General features: G+C 36.7%; 3 protein-coding genes and 1 pseudogene across 5 annotated transcripts; 1 reads left to right on the top strand and 3 right to left on the bottom strand.

Moving 5' to 3' along the window:
- Positions 1 to 394: 394 nt before the first annotated feature.
- Positions 395 to 1,908, bottom strand: LOC106401832 (type III polyketide synthase C). Its single transcript, XM_013842435.3, has 2 exons — positions 1,670 to 1,908; positions 395 to 1,557 (listed from the first exon to the last, which is right to left on the bottom strand). The coding sequence occupies exons 1-2, from the start codon at positions 1,869 to 1,871 to the stop codon at positions 581 to 583; spliced, it is 1,179 nt and encodes a 392-aa protein (XP_013697889.2). The 5' UTR covers positions 1,872 to 1,908; the 3' UTR covers positions 395 to 580.
- A 739-nt stretch (positions 1,909 to 2,647) lies between these two features.
- LOC106399136 lies at positions 2,648 to 3,726 on the top strand (annotated as a pseudogene).
- A 54-nt stretch (positions 3,727 to 3,780) lies between these two features.
- On the bottom strand, positions 3,781 to 6,385 carry LOC106401831 (cytochrome P450 711A1). The gene is made up of 5 exons (XM_013842434.3): positions 6,080 to 6,385; positions 5,344 to 5,496; positions 4,497 to 5,265; positions 4,313 to 4,408; positions 3,781 to 4,234 (listed from the first exon to the last, which is right to left on the bottom strand). The coding sequence occupies exons 1-5, from the start codon at positions 6,322 to 6,324 to the stop codon at positions 3,905 to 3,907; spliced, it is 1,593 nt and encodes a 530-aa protein (XP_013697888.2). The 5' UTR covers positions 6,325 to 6,385; the 3' UTR covers positions 3,781 to 3,904.
- A 6,317-nt stretch (positions 6,386 to 12,702) lies between these two features.
- Positions 12,703 to 14,801, bottom strand: LOC106397539 (heat stress transcription factor A-2). 3 transcript variants are annotated; one of them, XR_001279749.3, is made up of 3 exons: positions 14,397 to 14,801; positions 13,211 to 14,012; positions 12,703 to 13,069 (listed from the first exon to the last, which is right to left on the bottom strand). XR_001279749.3 is itself a non-coding variant. In XM_013838136.3 (2 exons), the coding sequence occupies exons 1-2, from the start codon at positions 14,703 to 14,705 to the stop codon at positions 13,272 to 13,274; spliced, it is 1,050 nt and encodes a 349-aa protein (XP_013693590.2). In that variant the 5' UTR covers positions 14,706 to 14,801; the 3' UTR covers positions 13,078 to 13,271. The 3 variants fall into 3 exon arrangements, 1 of the variants encoding a protein (XP_013693590.2); XR_001279750.3 differs by having other exon boundaries at positions 12,851 to 13,062; XM_013838136.3 differs by lacking the exon at positions 12,703 to 13,069 and having other exon boundaries at positions 13,078 to 14,012.
- Between the last annotated feature and the right edge of the window lie 2,336 nt (positions 14,802 to 17,137).

Here is a 17,137-nt window from a genome sequence, read left to right as displayed (position 1 = left end):
ATGTAGCCTACAAAAATACTAAGTGGACCAAAATATTGATTTAATTCTTATAGTCCAAAATGAATCTTGAGTTAGTTGTGGACCTTGTGGCATGTATCAAAAGTAATAATAGTCTATGTGCTCTATAACACTAATGGTTTTTATGTGAATAAGTCAAATTTGAATAAGAGTATTGACGATCATATATGTTGCATTCTCCATTGTCTATAGTTAAAGAGAAGCATTAAAAACACGTTAGGCAAACATTTGACATTACAGGAGCATTTCCATATTTTCGTGTATTATAAGGTCTACCAAATAAAATATAGATGTGGTTAGGATCTGATATCAACGTGTATTAAAAATGTGAGCCTAATAAATAATAAGTTGTGATTAAATTATTGTTAGAAAAATATATGGTAACATATTGTTAGTATAAATTTAAGGTAAAACCAAAATATTAGTAATCTAATGAAATAGTCCAAACAACTTGTATAAGTAGATTTTTTTAGAGTGATTCTTTTTTAATAGAATAGATTCGAAAGCAAAGGAGACTGTTTTATTTAATCACATATATCGGGTCCATAGCCAGTAGCCGCATTTAGAGGCTCCTCATGAGAAATCCCTCGAATGTAATTCCCGGTCCGAAGGCTAAACCCAGACCCCACTCTTCTCCACCTCTGCCTTTCTTCTCAAGCTCACCTCTTACTTTGTCCATTATGTAGAAGATGGTGTTGCTGCTTGCGTTCCCATAATCCACCAACGCCTGTCTGCTGCATTCCAACTTCTCTGGTTTCAGCTTCAGTTTCGTCTCTAGCCCGTTCAGGATGGCCGGTCCACCGGGATGAACGGCCCAGAACAGGTCATTCAACTCCAATGAACCAGAGCCAGCCTTTGCCACCAGCTTCTTGCAGAACTCCTCTATGTTGTCTTCGATCTTCTGAGGTAGTTCTCTTCCTAGCTTGAAGCTTATGCCCTCCTCTGACAACCGCCCATCAATCACCCCCTGCGTTCCTGGTAGGAACTGCTGCAGTGCATAGTGAAGCTCCATGAAGGGACTTTCTGACTCTGTAGGGTCTGCTCCGATGATCAGGGCAGCTGCTCCGTCTCCAAAGAGAGCAGCCCCGACTAAGTCGTAAGGGCGAGCTTTGTTGGGGGGACGGAACCCCAGAACCATAGTCTCGGAGGTGGTGAGCAGCACCCGGCTCCCTGGGTTGTTCTCAGCAATGTCCTTGGCCACGCGCATCCCACTCACACCTCCGTAGCATCCCAGAAAATAAAACATCACCCTCTGCACCTCGTTGCTAAGTCCCAGTTGTGCCGAGAGGTAAAGGTCACCCCCGGGCAAACGGAACTCACTGGAGGAAACATAGACAAGATGAGTGATATCTTCCACTCCTCTTCCCCATTCCTTGATGCAAGCCAAGCTCGCTTCATATGCCATCTGCACAACCGCCTCGTTTGCGATCTCAAGCCTCTGTTTGATGGTTGGGGAACCTTCGGTTGCTAGCTCAGGGTATTTTTGCATCGTCTCGCTAGACATGACGGTGTAGCGTGTCTTCACTGTTGTGGTTTTACCTAACACCACCAAGCCATATCACATATAGTATGCTTATTATATATACATACAAGGGCGGACGTAAAAGGTTGTAAAAGAAAGTAGAGGGAAATTAAAAATGATGAATGTTACACAAGTGTTGCAGCTTCTCTTTGATAGAGGGGTCATCGCATTTTATTTCACGGAGATACTCCTCCACGAGATTCTCTTGAGAGACTACATTGCTGGGGAAGGCCTTACCGAGAGCAAGCACAGTTGCCTTTCCTTGATTGGCAACACGTCTTGTACTCTGCGCTATTTCCTTTTGTTTTGCTACCCTTCCGGTGGCCAACATGATTTTTGTCAGGTTTCACAACACAAAGAATTAGTGAACTTTTAATTTATGGACTTTGGAAAGTTAAATAGAAGAAGAAAAACGGGTTAGTAGAAAATGTGGATGGTGTGTTTGTAACAAACAAAGACAAAAACCCTAAATAAAATCAGGAATACACTTTGAATGATCCTTCAAATTTCACAAACGAAACTCCTCTAGGACGCACTTTTTGTAGAGCTGAGATTGAGTGACTTCGTGCTAGTCATGTCCTGATTGAGGCAACTGAAACCCGCTCGGTAAAGCTTGCTGGAAGGAACATCCATCGCAAACACTTATATCGATCGACTATCCATTGATAGCATCGATCAACACTTTTTCCAGATCGACAACTGTTCATCTGAGATCCAGACAATAGATAATCTAAATAAACGAAAGTTGATAGTTTATTACTTTGTTTGAGTTCTAGAATATCCAATAAACTACTTTAACTTCTATATTATTATTATAATTCTGATTACCTGAATATAAACCTTAAGTCTAATGCTTTCTCATAATTATTTACAAAACATCAATTCAATCAACCGAACAACTGCCTTGTTCACCACTGCAATTTACTATTTATATAATTAACATAGCTTAATTATAAACTGTTTAGTGAACAAAAAAAAAATTATAAACTGTTTAAGATCTTTTGTGTACCCCAGCTTCTTGTGGATTCGATCCCTAAGTACTACTCGACCTCTTATTCGAGAGAGTACAAATCACTTAGGATAATTTGATTCATATCATGTGGAGACATGTGTGTCCTTAACCCCGTGCTTGGAAACCCTGGTTGGAAATGGGTGACGCGGGCGTTACAGTTTTTATGATCTTAAACTCTTGAGTTGAACACAATTGAGAGAACAATTAATTTTGACTTAAAAGGTTTAATTTGTTGTTACTAGGCAAGAAGAGCGTTGAGGGCGTTAAAAGGGATAGTGAGGCTACAAGCTTTAGTGAGAGGGAGGCAAGTGAGGAAACATGCATCAGTAACACTAAGGTGCATGCAAGCTCTCGCTCGAGTGCAGGCTCGTGTGAGAGCTCGTCGTGTTAGGATGACTGACAAGCTGTGCAAAAGCTTTTAGATGAACACAGAAGCAAATCTGATCTCTTGAAAGAATTGAAAGAAGTCGAGGTTATTGTCTCTGCACACCGGTTTGATTTATATCATAAAAATGTTGACTTCTTGTTGTTTAATAATACTCTCAGGAAGGTTGGTGCGATAGGAAAGGCACTGTAGATGATATCAAGACCAAGTTGCAGCAAAGACAAGAAGGTGCTTTCAAGAGGGAACGCATGCATTGGCTTATGCTTTAGCTCAAAAGGTTTAGCTGTGGCCACCTTTTAAGCGTTTTGCTTAACTCCTTTTGCTGAATCCAAGTTTCGTTTTTTCTGCAGCAATGGAGGTCAATTCCTAGCTCAAAACAATTCAATCTCATATCTCAAAAGTCAAAAGCCAAGAGTTTGATAAGAATAGTTGGGGGTGGAGTTGGTTGGAGCGTTGGATGGTTGCTCGGCCATGGGAGACTAGACTTATGGACGCTACAGATTCCGCCACACCTCCTCCTCATACGCTATCTTCAAGTCCCGGTTCATCATCTATTTGCACTTCAAACACGCCTGCTTCTGGAACCACTGGCCTTGTTTCAGACAACTCTAGCAGTCAAGCAAACGAGTACAAGCCAAGTTACATAAGCATGACCGAATCAACAAAGGCTAAGCGTAGAACTAACCGTGTGCTCTTAGGCAATCCATGGATGAGTTTCAGTTCAGGAAGAGTAGTCCTGTCTTGGATCCTTTCTACATTAACTCCTACGAAGCAGAGAGGATGAAGTGACAGACATTCTGATATTCATATCAATTGCCTTAGAAAAGTTTCAACAGCTTGTTGTTGTCTGTGTATGTTATATTATTATTTTTTTCCTCTGAAACTACATTGGAGTTTTTGATCAATTTTAAATATAAAAATTCGGTTTTCACATTTATTTCATCATGCTGCTCTCAGTTTTATAGAATTAGAATCTTTTGATGGCTCTGAGCTTAACACCATTCTTGAAGCTGAGGATTACACCATAATCAAGCTGCAGTGGTTTCTCCATATCTGGAGAATGTCTAAAAATGTAATTACGGTAGAGATGCAACAAGGTGAGTTTGATCTCTTGCAGGGCAAATCTTTGTCCAACACAGGCTCGTGGACCAATGCCAAACGGGATGAAAGCATATGGATGTCTAAGTTTCTCCTCTTCTCCGTTAGGATAAAATCTCTCCGGCTTGAACTTTTCTGGATCTGGAAAGTTTTTGGGGTCCTTTGCTAGAACTCCTAGTGCCAACCAAACCCATGTCCCCTAAAACAACAATAACAATTCAAAGTTTTTGTGAATGGAGGAAACTAAAAAAAAAAAAAGGGGGTTTTGAGTTGATACCTTGGGAAGTAGGTAACCTCCTATCTCCACTTCTTTTGCTGTTTCCCTTGCAACCAATGGGGAAACCATGTAGAATCTCATAGCTTCTTTGATGACCTACAAAGAAGGAAAAGCCGAAAAAAAAAAACATCCATTCAAAATTTCTAATAAAATCAACTTTCCAGGGTTTTGTAGAAAAAAGCACCTGATCAAGGTATGGAAACTTGTATGTTAAATCATGGGAAGTTGGGATCAGATCACGTCCTCCAAACTCGTCAATCTCTTGAAGCAGACGTTTCTCAACTTCAAGATGACCAGATACTAAGTAGAGAACAGAGGATAACGTGAAAGCAGTGGTAGCAGAGCCAGCAAGAAGATGCTCATAAGTCACAGCGCTAATATAATCAGGGGTAAAGATGCGCTTGGCAAAAGAGTCCAACTCTCTAGCTTTCAAAATCAATGACAAGAAATCTTTTGAGTCAGTATCTCTCTCCTTGGCTCGCTTTGACACAATCTCATTGAGTTGTCCACTAAGTCTCGTGTTAGCCTTCTCGACTCTCCAGTCCATAGTTCCTGGTATTCTCTTCAAAATCTGCCTGAACGGCTCTTGTAAGAAGGGAATCAGTAAGCCTAAGATGATGGAGACTGAGCCAGACAAATCCATCTTGAGCTGTGTTGTGGAGTACACATGCTGGTTTATGAAATCAGTAACCTCTACATTGCTGCTATCTGCTGAATCTTTTTTAATTGTTTTTTTACCCGAGAGGCCGAAATCCACTCCAAAAGCAGCTTGTCCGATGATATCTGTGGTTAGCTTGAGGAAGAGATTGGAGATTACGACATCTTCTGGTTCAGAGTCAAGGTTATGAGTAGCACGAGTGATGAAATTTTGCATTGTTGGGATAAGACTTGTCAAATGTGAAGGCTGGTAGAGAGATAAGATGGTGTTTCTCATCTTAGACCATCTCTTGTCCCTGCCAAAGAATCATTAATAAGGTTGAAGAAGAGAGAGATATGTCTATAAGAGTTGGTTCTAATCAAGAAGCGTATACCTGGTGAAGAAGAGACCTTTCTGGTGAAGAGGAGAGGCTGAGATTGGAGAAGGAATACTTCTGTTCGGAATATCTTTGAACTTTTTTATCCCTACTTCTCTGCAAAGCTCTGCTTCTGCAACTACTATCAATGGTTGCCTCCCCATCTGAAATCTGTATTTTTGATAAAATTTATTTTTTTAATAGATACCCTTTCATTAGACTTTTATTATAAGTTTCTGTCGTCTTTTCTTATAATCAATTGCGTTCATCCTTTCTTTTCCCCAAAACACTTTGTGTTCACTAATCAGGAAATGCCTAACAACAGCCATAGGAGATTGTAATACAAACCAAACCGAATTGACTCTAAACAAAAATGTTTAAACTGAACTCAAACTGAATTATATTTGTAATTTGTTTCGTTTTACAATTTTACAGCATAGAGATACTGAAAAAGGCGATTCTATTGCAGCTGAACCAAACTGAACTGAAGAAGCTAAAATTTACTAGAACTATATATTGTTTGACTATACATGTTGTAAAATAAATGTTATCATATTAATACATATAACAGTAATTGTTTAATTATTTAAAATGATTAAGTCGTTTTTATTGTAAATCAAACTGAACCAAAATCCAAATATCCCAAAATTACATTAAATCACACAAAAGAATTACAAACCACTATGGTCTCAGTTTAGGGGGAAAACACCCATAACAACTATGAATCAAGAGAGAGGGAGAGAGAGAAGTGGACCTGAAGATAGGGCCATAGTGCTTGGCAAGAACGGAGAAGAGGTCAGGGCCGTACTTAGCCAGCATGGGCAAGTGGCCAACAAGAGGCATAGCGGTTGGACCGGGGACATTGAGTACGGACCAGGAAGGTCGGTACAAGTAGAGGACAATAACCACAACCGCTATAAAACTCAAGAATGGAACAAGAGCTTTGTTTTGTAACAAGAATAGATCAAGAACTTCCCACCATAAATGTTGCGTCTTCATCTCTCTAACTTCTAAAGTTCTCTCTATATTTTTCTTTTTAATGTGTGCTGGTTCTGGTGGGTGGTTCATTAATTTATACTTTTATAGTATTTGATGTGCTTTTTGAAAAGTCGGTTCTACATTCATTCCACTATCCCACCATTAGAATCAGGCCTTGAGACTTTTATCCGAAATCCGGATTCGATTCAAGATCCGATCTAAGAATCTGAATATCTGGAGAGGCCGAATCTGGATTCGGATAGTAAAATGTTAGATCCGTCAAAGCCGAATCCGGATCCGGATATTTTGATTTTTTAGTCCGGATATCCGGATCCGTAAATTTTATTAATAATTATTTCAAAAATAATAATATCTATATATAAAAACTAATTTTATTAAATAAATTTTCATTTTTATAATACTATATATAAATTTTATGTAAATTTTGTAATATTATACATAGAAATAATTAAAAACATTATATATCTTTTTTATTTTTAAATTATTGTTAATATTTTATATATATTAATATTATTTTTATTTATTTTAAGGATCCAAATCCGGATCCGGATATCCGCCGGATATTATAATTTTTAGAAGGATATCCGACACCCGGATATCCGCGAACCCCTGATCCGGATAAGGATAGTAAAATTACGGATCCGCCGGATAAGGATCCGGATCCGGATATCTTAAAATTGCCCGGATACCCGATCCGTCTCAGGCCTAATTAGAATAGGTGGATACTATTTTGCAAAAGATAAAATGTTTTGAAATTATTTGTCAAATTATCATCTCTACAACTGAGTGTTTGTAACGAAGGTATTTAATCCGGTAAAACCGAATCTAGCTGAAATAACAAATGTTATTTGGATTTGGTAATACCAATAAAACCGAATGATCGTTATTTAAAAAAAAATGCAGTATGTATGTGGATAATTTCTCTATATAAATTGAATAAACTGAAAAATTAATTATTTAAAATATAGAAGTATAGTTATATGTAAATTATATAATACAATTGATCATATATATACATATAAATTATTTTATTGGGATGATCTTCATATTTAAAATGGTAATTTTCATAATTTGTTATTATTAAGGTAAACTTTGTTTTAGTTTTTTCATCAAATTAAATAAAATTTATTTTTGTTGGCATATATGTTTGCTAAATTTAGTTGTGTAATAATATTATTCCCTCCAAACCATCCAAATCTCACAAGTGAATAGAAAGTACGGATCTCTCTATATTGGATCGCCCATCTATCTTCCTACTAAAATTTTCTAATTTTTATTTTATGAAACTATCTTAATTATTAACTTTTTATTCACCAATTAGTTTTCTTCATTAATAAATAAAAAGAAATGTATTTTTTATGGTTGGATTGTAGCCCTAGTCTTTTAGCTTATTTAATGCTGGGTCTTTAAAATCTAGAGTACTGAAATTATTTTTAAGTTTTAATAAATCCAATTTCTAATCATATTTGTGAATGTGTTTAAGAAATCAATATAGCTATGATTTTGGTATAAAACTGAATAAACCAAAAGTATATAAAAGAACCAAATCAACATAAATGTGGTTTTAATATAGTAACTAATTCTTTTAAATTGAAATACCAAAATACCGAAAAAGCGAATCAAAATCGAACCAAAACTTGAATTGAACATATTTCATATTGAATTTTAAAGTTCTCTTTGTCAATATCTTTATTTATCACTTTATAATATGAAAATAAGTCGAATGATTACGTCGCTACATGCGCCATAACGGAAGTTCTCAAATGCTCTCGGAAGAGAATTACGATGTTAAACATTGATTCTGGAAAAAAAATATTAGTTCTTTCTTTGTGGAACTATGATGTCATTCATTAAAATGTTGAGTTGGTTTCCAGATAATGATACATTGTCACAAATAGCTGTCGCATTCTCAGCTAAAAAGTATATGAAAATCAAGAGAAAGAAAAGTTTATATTTTAAAAAAAAAAGTTTACTTGGAATTTGTTGGAAATAAAATCTCACATTAGAAATATTAAAGGGATTTAAGTTATATATAAAAAAATTGAACCATTTCAGTTACCGTCAATTGATTTTAAGTTCATAGTTTAGGAATCAAAACGAAACTACCGAAACACTTAGATAATAGAAAGAAAACTTCTCTTTATCAATTGTTTTGACAATATTTATCAGTTGGTCATCTAAATTTCTATCCTATCGCTATCGGTAAAAATATTATACTTGAGTATGTCTTAGATTGGTTTATATGGGTTGCAAAACCACAAAAGAAAAATAAATGCCGAGTTTATGGAAAAGAATAACAATTGGTCAAAAACTTATTTTTTTTTATAACACAACTTTCATTAATTCTTAAACATTCGAACTACAAAGAAGAAGAGAGTTTAAACAAACTCTACAAACAAAAGACGATACAACATAAGCGATAGTTATAGAGAAACCTCTAAGATAGGTTAACAGCGAACTCAGAAAAAAACTCGAGTGCGTCGAAGCAAGCTTCATGGCAATGCCAGAAACTTGAGAGATAGTCACTTTGTGTGACGTTGATACCCAATCCGCACCTCGGAATACCGTCGAAACGAAATCCGTTGCATCTTCAGGCCCCGAACGGACCGCTCTACAAGATAGACAAACGATTATAGATATGGGCATATACCTCCATTTAACGTTTAGAGGGAAAACACTCTTTGAAAAGGAGACTGGGGATAAGACGGATCGCTTCTCTGAAGAAAAGGATGCTAATGATGATAAAGACGAAAGTCCCGGTGAGTCCACCGGTGAGTGAAAAGGTTGTAACTTCTTCATAAAAGAGAGATGACGCATTGTGTGCAAGTATGTTTCGGTAAAAATCCCAATGAATCCATCGGAAATCTTTAGAAAATTGATCAAAAATATCAACATCCCCCACAATAACATGGGCTGTGAAACTGTTGGGCTGACCAACAAATCATCAAGAGCTGTTGGGTCCACCAGGCCCAATCTCATTACTTTGTGGTCCAGCTCGAAATGGACGGAGCAACGCCGGCGATAGGTTGGATTGTCAAGTTCAGTGTAGCGCCAGGTGAACGAACGGTTTTGGTTCGGTGAGAGGAGGAACGCCGGTGATCTCTGATCTACTGGTGTTGAGCTTACGTGTGGCGGAGTAGCGTGACGGAAGCTATCACTTTCCCGGAGGGGCAAGAGATGCTTCAGAACCAGAACAGATGGTGAAGGCGGTGGAGATGGCTTGTGGGTGGAGGTGAAGGGGGGAGAGACGGTAAGGGGAACCCCCCTGAAAATAACAGATCTAGCGGACCTATAGCAAGAAAGCCAGCAGCTTCCATCCTCAACGCCAAGTTGCCTCCGAGAAGAAATGTTGGTTTGAGATGGAGTGTTGATAGTAGCGGTGGAGACTACGACGAGACTTGAACAAGATGTTGACACCACGGAGACCCGAGGAAGACAGCAAGCGAGAGATGAAGGTGGATCTGGCTGGTGAGGAGCAGATCCATGGGGATACGACTCTGGGAAGTAGATCCATGGGTTTGAAGCATAAGCACGGTGGTTGAAGGTAGAGTGGAGCACGCTGTGAAGGGGAGTCCTCCAGAGTGAGCCGAATCCGGTGAGAACAGTCCCGCGAAGTGGTCGCCAGCACATTCCGACGAACAGTCTCCAAAGAGAAGTTTCGGCGTCAAACAAAGCGACCGTCAAGACGGAGATAAAACACAGAAGCTTGAAAAATGATCAAAACAGAGAGGAGAAGAATCATAGAGAGAGAAAGGTAAGTACATGTCTGACGCCGACGGCCAAGGACGCCGCCGGCGTCAAGAAACGGTAATAGCGGCGGCTTCTTGATATTCGCGTTCTGAGAGAGTTTTGAAACTAGGGCGAACTCTCGATGGAAAGTTAGTAATATATTGGTCAAAAACTTATTTAGAAATTGTAATTTTAATTAATTTATCAAATATTAAGTTAGAGGCTATACTGTAGTAGGTTCATTCAATCATTGCATCTAAACATTTTGAATGTTTTTTTTTTTTTTGAAAAAGGGCTTAACATTTTGAATGTTTAAAGTTGTATAAACTTTAACTTCATAAAAATCTTTTTAAAGTATCGGTCATTGTTTAGCATCTCCACCCATCGCTGTACAGCATGTACTCATTGTTGCACTTGCAAGTGCTTGTAGATGTCAAGGGGAGTTTATCGTCCATTGGAGTCAGCTAAGCTTCTATTATTTCTAGTTTTAGTTTGCTTTTTATTCCACTTTTCCCTCTTTCTTTTTGGGTCTCTCCTTTTTCAGTTGAAATAATAATTGATGATTATTTGAATATTTGTTAGTATTTTAATAGGGAAAAAGAAATGGCTATCTACGGAGGAAATGATCTCAAGTTTGGACTTTGGAATTTTAACTGTAAAGGTGTTATGAAATTGTGGGTCTTAAAGTTATTTGAGAGTGTATATTTATGTAAATTAGAAAAAAATAGGATACAAACTCCAAAGAACAACAACGATATATGTCATGACTGGTTGAAATGCATGTATGCGAGTGCGATTGCAGAAGTTTATAGACGTGGATGGTTGCGGTTTCTAGTGTTATTAAGCAATTTTTACGACTATAGTACATCAGTTAGAAATTGTTGTGTTTGCAGAATATTTATGACTGGTTAATTATGAAATAATGTTGTTGTTTAATAATAAATTACCAATATTAACACATTACAACATTATAAAAATATGAAAACATATTATTATGATAAAATAAAATAGTTATTAATATAATATAATTAAAAATAATATTACATTTATTTATTTAGTTCATATGAAAGTTATAATTTCAATAAAATTAGATTTATATTAGAACCTTTTAGAGACTATTTTGTTTCAGTTATATATGTATATATTTATATATATATGTATTATAACGAATATTCTGGGTTAAAAGTTTTTATAAAATAAAGCATGATACTGTTAGTGAATAAATTATAAAAAAATTGATATATTTTTTTACTTATATTATTTCAATTTTAAAATTTTAACATTGCAGAGATATAAAATATTTTTTAGAATTTTAATTATAACATTTTAAAATTATAAAAAATTATGTTTATTTATCTATCTGCAACTGATGTCTGAAATTGCAGAGTTTCTTTTATAGTAAATTTAAGCATATCAATCGACCTCTAAAATTGCAGAGTTGCTCTTATGGTAAATTTGAGCTTATCAACAAACATTTCAGACATATAACTAACCATACAAAGTTCCATACAATGCTTTTGCAGGCCAGAGGACAGAGATTTAGGATTCGTATTTGGCTCCAAGCTGATCAGCTACTCCAACACTTCATTTTGTGTTAAACTCTTTTGTTATGTTTCTGAGTGTTATTCTGAGATATGGGATACAGGTCTACGCGGTTGCACCGGTTCTAAATAAGTTAGCTATTGAAAAAAAAGTTCAAATAGAAGAGAGAAAAGAGAACACTCATGTTCTATCTCAGGTTCTTTTCTTACTTTAGATGACTCTGTTTTCAGCTCTTGGATAACATGTTCCTGCATGTTATGAGGAATGTCATGGGGTTGGCCTCTTCTTGTTTTTCTCAAACTTGAATCCCTGGTTCACTATCTTATTCAAAATATCATAAAATTGTTGGTTAATGATTTCTTCATGAATTCTTATGGAGTAATTGTGAAGTAATGCGAACTCCTTTGATCAGCACGACTATAGCAAGGCTTGTCTTCTTCTTTGGCTGGTCTAGATTGTCCTCTGCTCCCCCTAATAGGCATGTCCAGCAGCCTTTTTGGTCGTGACTTTTCCTGTAAAAATCAGATTTGTTAAAATTTGATTTTTATATTCTTAACAAGTTTTGTCTTTTTTTTTGTAGCAAGCTCTTTGTGGAATAACTGAATTGGTCACGCTGTGCTTTACTCTTAAGACGTATGATAACACTAGCTGCAACCTTGCTCTCCTATTAGGCCTATCCAGTGGTCTTTCAGATCGTTTCCTTTCTTACACACAACCAACCTCATCAAAAGCAATATATAAATCTCTTTTTAATATATTTTTTCTTTTTCCAAGACTGATGTTTCGTTTGGTGATATCAGCCATTATAACTTCTAACTGCAAATGATTAATGTTAATAGGTGGAATCCCATCCTTGTCACAGTGTTCTCCAGCCATGGTTTCATGTGACAACTCAACAAGTAGAGTTAGAAATAGTCGAAGAATCACTTTCTCTATTTCTCGATTTAAATAGGAGCATTTGTGTGTATAGCAAAGAACACGGAAAAAAATAAATCAATTCCTCGTATTTTTTTTCCTCTTTGATAATTTTTTCTTTGAATTTGTGAGCATACAAAACTAGTTTCACCATCTTTCTTCTGATAGAATAACACTGATCAGAAACTTTTTTGAAGTTGTATCATAGACCTCGTTAAACCGTCACACTACGAAACATATTTTGAATTAAAAAAAAAAATTTGAGTTAAAAAAAAAAATCTTGACTCTACAGTTGTAAGATCTTTTTCTTAATTTTTTAGCATAATTTTATCAATTATTGAATTTCTTCGTAGTTTATATAATATATTTCTATCATTCTCCATATATATAAAGTAAAAGCTAGCTACATATGCACACGCGAACACACCCACCAGGCATGAATCACCCGACTCCTTTCCCAAAAGGAGTGTAAACAAACAGGTCTTGGCTCTTTTACACCAGCTAGATTTTCAAACTGCAGCTCCAGGTTGAAAACATGTATGCTTCTAAGATCTGGAGACTGAAACATATCAAATGAGAGGTCTTTTATTAAACAGAACAGGAAACACACAATGTACAACGAAACCACGACACTGCACGCATTAACTAATACAAAACAAAAGAAACAATTCAACAAGTAAATAGAGGTGGTAGCAATTACCACAACTTAAACCGCGCAAGACAGCTCTGAGACCACAGTGAGATGTGCTCGAGCTGTATAATCAAGGTTCTGATCCAAGAAAACCCATTTGATCGACAATGTCGTGTAGGTCCTCACTGTCCCAATCCAACGGTGAAGCTACCAAATCTTCCACTTTGACATCTATCTCTGGCTCTAAAGAACCATCTTCCATCATCACATTCATAGCTTCCAAACATTGTTCATCCTTACTAGCGGCCACCAAATTACTCGCCTCATCATCTATGGCTGCAGCAAGTAACGTCTCCATATCATCCTTCATTCTATCGAACTCCTGATCATGCAACACTCTCTCCTCGATAGTCCCCAAGCTTGGACTAGAAGTAAGCCTCCGCTTCCTACCAACATCGGAACCGAACAAACCCTTCTTCTCTTTGCTCATTAGCGCGAACTGTTGAACAAAGTTTGGATTGTTCAAGGCCTTGGCGAGGAACGTCATCATTTGCTGCTGTCTTTTCTCTGTAACTAGCAAACGTTGCTCCATTTCTGCAACTTGACTCTTGGAGTTATGTTGCTGCTGTCTCAGCCTAACTACCTCAGCTACGAGTAGGCTATGGTCCCTTTTCAGTCTCTCTACCTCCCCTTCGAAACCGTATTGCCCGACTTCCACACAAGACATACCTGATCCTGATCCTTGCTGATTCACTACAGTCTGCAAACCCATGTTTCTCCTTCGTTTTATGCTCTTCAGGAGATGCTTCTGCCCCGCCAAAAACCCTTCGTTCGCGAACTCCCATCTGTCCGGATCGATCTTTCTGAATCCCTGCAATACAAGGACAAGTTTCTTCAGAACGGGGACAGAAGAATCCTTACTTACCGTCTAAGATTCTATTTCTAAGTTTCAAAACAGCAGAACCGGAACTAGATCAAAAGACACGGCGGTAAAACTAAAAAGAAACATGCACTTTACTGATTCGTTTACACGCCATATTCCATAGATTCTTGTCACATTTAAACCAGAAGATAGGTCTGATGTAACCAAGGAGCAAACTTTGAGAAACCCATTTGATATTTTAGTTGTCAGAAAGCACAAAGAACTAACCTTTTAAGCTGAGGACTAACCACCGATCTAAAGAAATCCAAAGTCGAGATTAGAAAACAACAAAAGAACAAGACGCAGAGGAGGTAGTGAAGAGGGAAGACTTACATAAGTGTTGAGCTGACGAATGAAGCTGGAGAAATTGCTATGCTTGAAGTAGCGAGGAAGGAGAGTGGTGGAGAATTTGTGAGAATCCCAAACGATGAAACTGTTACGACCACTGCTCCAAGACACCACCGTGTCCGTTGCCGGATCCTCCACCATGTCGTAAGTCTTTGTCAGAAACGGCGGTGGCCCTGTCTCGTTAAGCCCTTCCATTGGTCTCGGTGACGATGACGAACCAACAGACGAAGAAGCAGCCGCTGAGCCACCGTAGGTCACCGTCTCTTCCTCCAATTCCACTTTCAGTTGTTCCATTTCTAATCCATAGGCCAAAAGACTGACTCTGTTTCGTTGCAAGAACTTTTGGTTTGGGAAAGTTTTGTGCAAGTGTTAGACAGAGTTTGATCTTGACATTTGTATATAAGTGGAGGAGAAGAAGGTTCTAGACATTTGTATTCAAAGTTCTTTGCCATTTGTCTAACCACGTGGACACAAGGTTTCCAGAAACTTCGGTCACCACTCTAGACCTTATATCGCATGGGCCTTTTTGTTTTGTTTATGATAACTTACAAAACACACTTTAGCCCATTTCTGACGTTTACAAGGCGTAGCCACGGTAGTTTACCAAATTTGCAAAAGTCTTGGTTTTCCTTTTTGTGTTATAGCCTTATAGCAATGTTTTTAAACCCGATCCGGACACGGAACCGGATGAGTTACCAGGTCGCTAGATTATTGAATCGACCGTGAGTGAACCACATGTTAATAAATAAATTAATTTTTTATATAATAATATATTAGCTATGAAAATAAAAATATAGAAACTAAAGTTTAATATTTTTAACACATAAAATAATAGTTTGGATATGTATATATTTTATGTTAAAAAACATTTAGAACATACTTAACTTTAGTTTTTATATTTTTATGTTCATTTGACATACAAAATATCAAAAAATAGTTTAGACTATTTAAAATTTTCTGTAACAAGATAAGAGTTATGACATCTAAAATAAATCAAGACATAAAATTCATAAATATTTAAATATGTAATGTGAATAATAAATTAAACTTCAAATTCAAAATAAACCAAAAGTAAAAGATCATTGTAATAAATTGTCAATAACGGAAATAAACTAACACCAAATCACATCAAGTAATTTTGGTTGTCTCTATCGTTCACTTCATTTTTTTCAGGTGGCAGAGTGAAATATTCATCAAAATCTAAAAATCACAAATATAAAACTGAAAAGGAAAAATTCAAATTTTTTTTTCTCAGCACCTAACTTCTTAATTGCAAACTTAGAAGTTAGAATAGAAAACATAATTAAAAAAACTAAAAGAAAAGTAAAAATTATTTATTGGTTCAACCGGTATTGGATTCCGGGTTTTAGTGGGTTTTCGCGGGTTTTTGCGGGTTTCTAAATATTGGATTTTTCACAAAATCCAAACCGGATTTTTTCTGGGTGGGTTTACCGGTTCAACCGCGAGTCCGGGTCAGGTTTCAAAACACTGTCTTATAGGAATATGTCCTCTTTTTGTCGACTATCAAACAAGTAATAAAATGAAAATATGAGCCTCAAGGAGAACGTCCACGTCAGCTTGGAAAATCGTCCAATAGGGAGATTGCTTTTTGCCACGTCACCATGGTTGAAATAGAGAAGGCTTTCGTATTGAATCTCTTAAAAAGTTTATTGCCCACCCAGCCCATCTAGACAAACATGCTTTCTTCAAGCTTGGAGAGCCTCTCCCAACTCTTCCACTTCATCTTCTCCGATCTCTGTCTTTTGTTTTTGCGTTTCCTTCTTCTTCCTCGCTTCTCTCCCATGAGAAGCCTTTGTCTTTCCGCAGGATGAACCAATGTGAATGAGTGTAAGCTTCGTTGCCAGCTGGCGTTTTCATGATAGCAAGGTGCTCCCCTTTATTTGAAAAGCTGCTGCTCCTCCTCCTTCGGCTTCAGCTATTCCTTTGCCTTTTCTATCTTCCCTCGGAGATTTGATCCGCCGCTTCCGTCGACAGCGGAACATAAGAACTGTCAGGAGAACCAAGCATGACTTTCAAACCTTTTTTAGCTATGTTAGCTTTCAATATGTTTCATATCCTCGAGCTATGATTAATAACTTAGTTTTTTTGTTTCTAACTTTGTATATATATATATATCCAACTTTGTAATGTTTCTCTAAAGATGACCAAAAGATGATCTTAACGTATTAGTCAAGCTAGCTTTAGCATATATACGATCTCTGGCTGAGAATATAAAGTGAGTTTAACAGACAAATTAGTTAAAGGTTTTTAAGGATATAGTTTTGTTCAGCAGATGAGAAGATTTTGGAGCTTTATTCGGCATTGAGGAAGATGATGTTAGAAAGACGTATACATTGAACTTTATGCAGATTTGGTTAAAGCATTCTTAGAGAATGGTTCTATAAAGTCACAATCATCTATGCCTGTTCTTTTTTTTTTCTTAGTTTTTTTTTGTGACAAATGTTCTTAGCCTTAAATTCTTTGTACATGCGTCACTGAATATTTACATATTTATAAAAAAAGAAAACCACACATAAAAACAAAAACAGAGAAACACACTACATATAAAGGGTACCCTAAAATACCATGCTTTTTGAAAAAAAAAATTCGGGAAAATACATGAAATATACATTAACAACCAAACCAAATGTTTATATTATCATGTTAAAATAATTTTAATTACGCGCCGGCAAACTCCTAGTTGTATTAATTTTAGGCTTAGTGAG

The sequence above is a fragment of the Brassica napus genome, chromosome C3 (assembly GCF_020379485.1).
Source record: "Brassica napus cultivar Da-Ae chromosome C3, Da-Ae, whole genome shotgun sequence".
NCBI classification, from domain to species: domain Eukaryota; kingdom Viridiplantae; phylum Streptophyta; class Magnoliopsida; order Brassicales; family Brassicaceae; genus Brassica; species Brassica napus.
Note: the sequence above shows the minus strand (reverse complement) of the source record. Positions and strands in the feature narration are given on the sequence as shown.

What these genes read in the sequence shown, in the direction of transcription:
- LOC106397539 (XM_013838136.3), bottom strand. Translation starts at nt 14,705, where the DNA reads ATGGAACAACTGAAAGTGGAATTGGAGGAAGAGACGGTGACCTACGGT. An exon ending in TTCGTCAGCTCAACACTTAT is followed by an intron (nt 14,013 to 14,396) that starts GTAAGTCTTCCC and finishes CTTGTATTGCAG; the next exon opens with GGATTCAGAAAGATCGATCC.
- LOC106401832 (XM_013842435.3), bottom strand. Translation starts at nt 1,871, where the DNA reads ATGTTGGCCACCGGAAGGGTAGCAAAACAAAAGGAAATAGCGCAGAGT. An exon ending in AGAGAAGCTGCAACACTTGT is followed by an intron (nt 1,558 to 1,669) that starts GTAACATTCATC and finishes TGGTGGTGTTAG; the next exon opens with GTAAAACCACAACAGTGAAG.
- LOC106401831 (XM_013842434.3), bottom strand. Translation starts at nt 6,324, where the DNA reads ATGAAGACGCAACATTTATGGTGGGAAGTTCTTGATCTATTCTTGTTA. An exon ending in AGTTTCCATACCTTGATCAG is followed by an intron (nt 4,409 to 4,496) that starts GTGCTTTTTTCT and finishes CCTTCTTTGTAG; the next exon opens with GTCATCAAAGAAGCTATGAG. An exon ending in GAGGTTACCTACTTCCCAAG is followed by an intron (nt 4,235 to 4,312) that starts GTATCAACTCAA and finishes TTGTTGTTTTAG; the next exon opens with GGGACATGGGTTTGGTTGGC.